This window comes from Phyllobates terribilis, unplaced genomic scaffold (genome assembly GCF_046119375.1).
Source record: "Phyllobates terribilis strain yellow unplaced genomic scaffold, ASM4611937v1 Scaffold_1__5_contigs__length_1240528914, whole genome shotgun sequence".
NCBI lineage: Eukaryota > Metazoa > Chordata > Amphibia > Anura > Dendrobatidae > Phyllobates > Phyllobates terribilis.
In genome coordinates, this window is record NW_027362761.1 from 416,768,308 (window position 1) to 416,776,736 (window position 8,429).

General features: G+C 39.6%; 1 protein-coding gene across 3 annotated transcripts in view; it reads left to right on the plus strand.

Annotated features, from left to right (window-relative positions):
- FEM1C (fem-1 homolog C) overlaps positions 1-7,942 on the plus strand; it is a 36,740-nt gene extending 28,798 nt beyond the window's left edge. For all 3 annotated transcript variants that reach the window (XM_073677129.1, XM_073677111.1, XM_073677120.1), the window contains exon 3: positions 1,937-7,942. In XM_073677129.1, coding sequence (XP_073533230.1) covers positions 1,937-3,246 — 1,310 coding nt within the window. In that variant the 3' untranslated portion in view covers positions 3,247-7,942. The remainder of the gene's footprint in view (positions 1-1,936) is intronic.
- The last annotated feature ends 487 nt before the right edge of the window (positions 7,943-8,429 follow it).

Genomic DNA, 8,429 nt, shown 5'->3' on the forward strand with positions numbered 1-8,429 from the left:
TACGGTTGCCGTCAAACTTTGAGACTCACAATTTGCTGCTTCAGTGTTTTTTAGATTTTTTTTTTTTCTCCGATGTTTCTATGGTTAGTGAAGTACAATTATCAGCATTTCATAAGTTTTTACTTATTTACTGACAAATATATTGGTCCCAATTTAATCAAGACCAGTGGTTTTCATGCCGATGTTGATAAGGGAGCTTGCTGGAGTCAGCTGCTACTGATTCATGAACCAGCACATGCCTGTAAATGAATTGGGAGCATCTGACAAGTGGCAAGAGGCTGTGTGCGCCTCTCCACAAATCTTACTCTTGGACAGGGGGCTGGAATAAGATTTGTGGCGTAGGGAATGCCACTGCTCAGCATGGATTTGATGAGTGGGGGTTGCCACACCCCAGTACCACCCAGTTCGTTGGAGCTGGGCAAAAATGGCGTGAGAACTACAAAAATCGCAGAACTTTAGCACAAGGCACCCCAGTCTTGCCTAATTAGTGTCTGGCGTTTATCTCCATTTCTGTTTGTCAACCGCTTTTTGAGAATTGACACAGGTTCTCAATGGGCTTGAGATCTGGGAATTCTCCAGGCCATGGGCCCGAAATGTCATTATTTAGTTCACGAAGACACGTAGTTATCACTTTTTCCTTTTGACATGTTGCTCCTTCATGCTGGAAAGAGCATTGTACATCACCAAATTGTTCCTGGATCATTGGAGAAGTTGCTCTTTTTAAGATGTTTAGATATCATTCTTTATTTATGGCAGTGTTATTTGGCAAAATTGTGAGTGTGCCCACTCCCTTGGATGAAATGCCCCACACATGAATGGTCTCTGGATTCTTTACTGTTGGTCCAGACAACACTGAAGTAGCAAACTTTGTGAAAACCAAAATTTGTGCCCCTCAAAACCTTTTGCCACGACTGTAGAGGAATACTTTGGACCTTGTTTATTGTGTAGCCTTATAAAAAGGCAGGCACCAGACAAGATTTTTATTCTCATTTATTCTTTGAGAGTCTACAAGAAAGAAGTCATGGCTAACTTTTTATTGCAATGCTTATGAGACTATATGAGACACCATATAGTCCTCTTGGTCTAGAAAAAAAATAAATCCTAAAACCTTTTGGCCTAGATCCATCATTTTCTTAGAACTATTTTTAATCCAGAAGAAAAGTGCAAAGCTATTATTTATTTTATGTACACATTTTTTGTAAGTTCACTTTACTTGGGTTTTGTTTTGTCTGTCTTTTTATTGTTTCCATTAATCATTTGTGTAAAACTGTTGTGTGGCTAATATTAATAACATTGTATTGCAACTCCCAAGTAACTTTGCAAAGGCAGGGCATGGTGACTTTAGAAAAACAATAATTTTATAATATTTCACCAACTGCGATCACATTAGCTTCAGCGCAGGCTGCTCTTGTAGCCTTCATCGGTAGGACATAGTGACATCACGCACTTGGGTCACCTGACCACTCAGACCTGTCATTGCCTGCAGCGGACAAGTGACTGGAACTCGATATCAACGTTTCCTGGCCAGATTAAGTCCATCAGAACCGCCTGCTGTGAGGTTGGAGGAGTTGCAGCTGGTGAGAATAAATGAAAAAAAATTAGAGCTGCGTTTGTTGATTTGCAGGGCTCTGGTCCAACGGTCCCGTCAATATTCAGTGGCTGCTGTGCGAGCAGTTCCCTATACCTGCTAGCATCCATGTCAGGGGAAAAACTCCACCTTGTTAATAATGATGTGCTTTACATCCTTAAACGACTACAAGTTGACTATTGTTCGTCAGCGGGTGGTAAAGTTGTTGAGAGCATTGCATTTCATAGCACAATTGCGTGTGATTAATTTTGTTCATTTGGGTCTTTGCCTCTTTTATGTTTTTTCCTTCTCTTCGTCTGTTTCCCATGTCCTATGACTCAGTTTAACTCGAGTTACTTCTCTTTTCAGGAAATACCGCCTTGCATGATTGTGCTGAATCAGGAAGTTTGGAAATAATGAAAATGCTTCTGAAATACGGAGCTCGCATGGAAAAAGATGGGTACCGTATGACGCCACTGCTATCAGCCAGTGTCACCGGCCACACTAATATTGTTGATTTCCTTACTCAACACCCGCAGACCAGTAAAACTGAGCGCATCAATGCACTTGAACTCCTTGGAGCTACGTTTGTTGACAAAAAGCGGGACCTTCTTGGTGCCTTAAAGTATTGGAAGAGAGCTATGGATATGAGATACAGCGACAGGACTAATGTCATCAGCAAGCCTGTGCCAGAGGCCTTAATAATGGCTTATGACTATGCCAAGGAGGTTAATACTGCAGAAGAATTAGACAACCTTATTGCTGACCCTGATGAGATGAGGATGCAGGCGCTGTTGATAAGGGAGCGAATCTTGGGTCCATCGCATCCAGATACATCCTATTACATCCGGTACCGAGGTGCAGTTTACGCAGACTCTGGAAACTTCAAACGCTGTATTAATTTATGGAAGTACGCCTTGGACATGCAGCAGAACAACCTGGATCCTTTAAGTCCTATGACTGCAAGTAGTTTACTGTCTTTTGCGGAGCTGTTTTCCTTCATGCTTCAGGACCGAGCAAAAGGCTTGTTTGACACTACAGTTACTTTTGATGACCTTATGGGTGTATTGTGCAAAAGCGTGTTAGAAATAGACAGGGCGGTCAGACATGCAACAACGCCGCCTGACCAAATCCAGTTAAACAAGGCCCTATCTATTATTTTGCACTTGATCTGTTTGCTGGAGAAGGTACCCTGCAGCTCTGAGCAAGAGCACTTCAAAAAACAGAATATCTATCGATTCCTTAAGCTGCATCCCAAAGGAAAAAACAACTTTAGTCCTCTGCACCTGGCTGTCGACAAAAACACCACTTGTGTTGGCCGCTACCCTGTTTGCAAATTTCCCTCTCTTCAGGTGACCGCCATTTTGTTGGAGTGCGGCGCGGATGTTAACGTCAGAGACTCTGAAGAGAACAGTCCGTTACACATCGCAGCACTCAACAATCATCCAGATATCATGAATCTGCTCATAAAATCTGGGGCACACTTTGACTCTACAAACGCACACAACCTAACTGCCTGTGATTTGCTGGATGAGAAGGAAATGGCCAAGAACTTGATCCAGCCCATCAATCACACCACCCTGCAATGTCTCGCTGCACGCGTGATCGTCAAACACAATCTACAGTACAGAAAAGAAATCCCTGAAAAGCTGGAAAGTTTTGTGTTGCTTCATAGATGATGCTTTTATGGGACTTCTAGGACCACTGGAGGGTGTGTGCTTGGACTGTCGGTTTCTTACAAAAGCACTGTTAATGGGAAACATCAGTAAGGCGTCGGCTGGTAATGTCTCCATCCGAATGTGTCTAATCTCACTCCATCAGCACTCAAAGGATTGGTTGCCCATATTTTAGACCTACAAATTCTATGAGAAATTTTGGTTTTCTATGTCATCCTAAATTTTGAAACATCTGCACCCTAACCTGTAAAATCTGTTCCCTTTGGTTTGTTTTCTTTCTGTTGGTACCAGGCAGGGGTAAGGGGAGAGTGGCAGTTGATTTTTAGCCCTTTTTTTTTCTCATCATCCCTGCTGATGCTGGTTTTGTGGATTTATTTTTCCTAATTACAGGTTTAAGGTTTTTTTCCTCCTGCTCTTGTAATCTTCCAGTGTGTGGATGGGTATCTTTCTATGGACCATTTGCTAAGTTGTAAAAGCTTTATGAACATGTTAATGTTTGCAATTACCATAAGTGCTTTATCTCCTCTATGCACTGGCTTGGACATGACTGTTGTGTGTTCGCATACTTCTATGCAGCATTTTGCCAGCCCAATTAAAATCCAATTCCTAGTCCGTTGAAATTTCATTTTCTATTCTGCACTAAAGCAGCATGGCTATTTTTATTGGCGTTCTGCTGTATTTCTGCAGGTAAAGCGGCTTCTTTCAATATTGCCTTTTCTTTAACCTAACATTATTGGCGGAGAATATTCTGGCTTGTTAAGTCCTTAGAATGAAAACTTGACACGCTTGTGCAGAATGTCTTACTCTTTTTTTGCTTTCACCTCCTATTTTGCTTTAAAGGGACTTTAAATGACCATTTTCTTCTGTTCTTAAGCCATACCACAGTCTCACTTCACTTGTATTATAAAAGCTGGGATTGACAGCTAGTGGCAAAATGGCATGGAGACAGATTAAGAGTGACAGACCACAGAGAAGAAAAGATGAATTAACCATGCATTAAAGCATTACTGTTAGATTGTAATGTTAAATATGAATTACTTTTAAGAATATCATTTTTTGTGATGGTCCCTTTTTTAAATGAAACTTGCAAGAAATGCAGAGATTGTTGCCTAAGTGGCATGCTGCATCATCAGTGAGTACTAATACATATGTAGTGTGAATATAAAAGGGCAGCAAGTTGGTTTGCCAGGGCTTCTCATGTATTTTGCATTAATGTCCTTACTGTTTTCAAGTAATCAATCCAGGTAACTTGCACACCTTGGTGCCGCTTTTCAGTTGGCCTCCCTTCTTTCTTTTTTTTTTTTGTCCTCCTTTCTTCTCTTTTTGGGGGAAGTGGGGAGCCGTAACCTACATAATTTTCTTATGCAGCTCATAAATTAATTTAAATTCAGCCACTATATACTTTTTTTTTTTCTTCTATCCCCCCATCCCCTTTGGAACGAAGGGCTTGATGTGGTTATAAGGAGTGTAGAGCACACAAACAAGAATCAGGTGATTACGTTAACAGCACTTTATTGTTCTGGAATAACATTTATATTGGCCCTGCAATTGTCTTACAATAAAACTATTCAATGAAAAAAAAAAAAAAAAAAAAGTGGATTGCTTAAAGAAAATACTAAACTGACTTTTTGGAATTTTATGCATTGATGTGTTCATTTAATATATGAATGTAACATTCCAGAATTATTTTCTAGTGCAGAATGACTATTGTATTCTTTTTTTTTTTTTTTGTATATTGGCTTTGGTTTATTTGCTGTATTTAGGCTCTAGACTCGTGTCCCCCTCTGCTGTGGTTTTCCTAAGGGTGTGTGCACACTGTGTCTAGTGGCTGTGCGCCAGCGTCTAAATGAGTCTTCCCTGGCGACGCTGCCTCAGAAAAATGCCGGCGGCAGTTTTTCCTGAGGCAGCTTTGCCTTAGTTCTTGCGGCGGCTTTCACTCTATAAAGCCAAATGTGGTTGCCCAGCAGAAACCATGCCAAATAACGAACATGTTACTACTTTTAATTGCTTTAGGGTTTCTGAATCTGTTAAAAGAATTGACTTAAGGCAGAACATTGCTGTGCACTGTTCATTTTATGGAGCGCTTTTGCAGCATTTTTTTCCAAGCGGATTGAAGGTGCAATCTGCCTGAAAAAACACCTTGTGCATACACCCTACTGGAGGTTAGTGCCGACAAGCAATTTACATTTCCTATTATTCATCTGGCTTTTCAGACATAGAGGGGGTAAAACCCAAGTGCAGCAAATGATAGATCTTGGTGAAAGAACTTCTGTTCTTTAGTTCTAAATCTCCCTTCACTCATCACTGTGCAGTAGCAGCCTGGGTCCCTTGCCTCCTGCTTGTGATAGGTTATTACCTGTCAACAGAGGAGAGCAATGTGAAGCTGTCTCATAGGAACACACTGGAAAAATCTGTACATGGTATACACAATATAGGGCACTTCTCTAATTCTGCAGTTAGTCATTGTAGGGACTTGTTGCCTTTTACCACTGTTCTCTTATTTAAAACTGAATTTATATCTTCCGCTGTATCGGAAACAGAGCACCAAGGAGGGCAGAACTTTGTGGGGGAGGTATCTTAAGAGTTGCCTGTAGAAAATTGACCAATTCTAAAATGTTATCAATGCAGGAGCCTAACTTCTGTCTATACAGAAAAACAAGCTCAGGACTGATAAGCTTGGAGATGACGTAACAGCACTCCATAATCCTAGTGTTTGAAAAGAATGGATGCAACAAAGCTGGGATTAAAAAAAAAAATTAGGCCATATGACCTTATTCACCAGGTAAAGGCCAAAGGTTTGTCCATTTGGCCTTTTATCTGGTTGGGATTTGTGGACATATGCACAGTATAGGGAGAAAGTTGTCAATCACTGGGGGAGATGCGGCTTGTAAATACCAGGAGGCTGTCAGACTGAAAGGCTATGTTCACACACGTTGTGTTTTTTTTCTGCTGTTAACTTTTCTCTGGCAGGAAAACAGCTGCGTAAAAATCGTGCATTTTTGACCACCCATTACTTACGCAGGTGCTTTTTCTGCTGCAGAAACACTGAAAGGCACATGCTCTATTTTTCTATTTTCCAAATACACAAGCAAGGCAGAAAATATGCAGCAAGCGAAAAGCAACATGTGTGAACAGAGAATGCTGGTTTCTCATAGACTTTGCTGGTACTGCTAGACGCAGCTGAAAATTTGTATAAAAATCTGCTGCAAAATACACTGCAAAACCCAACGTGTGAACATAGCTAAAGTGTGATTTTTATAAAACCTACACGAAACCTAGTAATTGATGCTTTGCAGAAATTGGGATCTGCCATAATGTCATACTGCCTACACAAGTGGAATGCAGAAATGTATGCGATGCCACAATTGCATCGAACAGATACTAATGACATATGAAAGGTTTACATCATGTTCGATCATTATACCGTTACAGCTACGGCACTAACACACTAGCCTGAACATGGTTAAACTGGATGTCTGAGATTTTTTTAAAAAGTGGGCACATAGAGCTGAAGTAATCGACAAAATTATCAGGTGAGATGTATTATTATTCTGTTGTGATAGTCCAGCCTCTTTTTAAACTGTTGCTATTTTGACCACGGGCATGAACACTACTGTTAGGCTGTGTGCCCACTATGCGTTTTTGATGCGCAATTTCCGCAGTGTAAAAGCTTGAAAAACGCTTGGTAATCCGTGCCCCATGATCCCCAATGAAAATCCGCATGTTCTGTGCACATGCGGATTTGAGGTCACAATGCATTTGAAAAACCGAAGTCAAATCCGCGTGTAAAAACCCTTGAAAAACGCGTGTAAAATCTGCAAGGGTTTTTACTACCAAGAACATGCAGAAACGCTGCAGAAATTTTCTGCTTCAATTCTGCATTGTGGGCACATAGCCTTATGGGCTTTAGCGGTGATGGTAGCACTGTCAACCAGTGACAGCTGAGGTCAGTGACTGGCTACAGCGGTCATGAGCACGTGGTCAGATCCTAGTTACAGTATTTTTGGACAAGGCCATATGGGCAATTATTTGGTGTGTATAAATGGTTTAATTTTGAGTTTCCGGTCTTCTACACACTTAAAAAAAAAAAATAAAAAAAAATGTCAGACAACACTTCCAATTCTACCTTTTGGTTTTTATATATCCCAGTTACCTTTTTAGAACCTGCTCTCAGGGCAGTTATGAGTAAAACAAAATCAAGATTGAAGCTTTGAAAGATTAAAATATAATCTTACTATAGTTTTTCTTTTTTTTTATTTGCCTTTTCTCCATCTTTTATTAAGACACTTGACCATGAGTATGTGGTGCCCCCATTAGGAAATAACAAAAAATTCACATTGTGCATCTGTGTCCAAAAAAAATACAATCTATCAAAATATAAAATCAACTCTACTCATTACACTGTTTTTATTGAGGGAAAAAAAAATAAATCATAACCTCTAGAATTGCTATTTTTTGTTGCAATAGAGCCAAAAAAGTAAAATGCAATGGAAAGTGATCACAACAGCTAATCTATACCAAAATGACACAAAAATGTTGGCTCGGGGTGCAAAAAAGGCCTCACACGGCTCAATTACCAGAAAATTGAAAATGTTTTGGAAAATGGCAGCACAAGGTAAACTTTTTTTTTTTTTTTCTTCCCATTTTACAAGTTTTCCCCCAAAAAATGTCACCACTTTAAAAAAAATAAAAATAAAAACAATAGCAATGCTTGTTTGGTATTGCTGTAATCATACTGTCTCGGAAAATCATACTGCCCGGTCATTTTTACCATTTTAAGGAACGTTGTCAATAAAATAAATGAAGTATTACGCTGTTTTCGTTATTTTGACACACTTGGAATTTTTCCCACTTATCCAGCACATCACATAATGATAAAATTAATGGTGTCATGCAAAAGTATAACTTGTCCCACAACGGCTACGATCGATGAAAAAATAAAAATGTTATGCCTCTTGAAAGAAGTAGGAGGAGAAAACAAAATGGGGATAAAAAAAGAAAATTGCCTGGTTGTTAATGGGTTAATTGTTACACAAAAAAGTCATTGGAGTATATGTTCCTACTCTTTAGGTGATTTAGTTCCAAAAATGGTTCCCATAAATAGTGGTACACAAGTTCATACAAATAAGTGGGCATTTTTTGTGGCAAAATTTTAATTGTTCCAATAAAAACTTTGAAAACAAAAT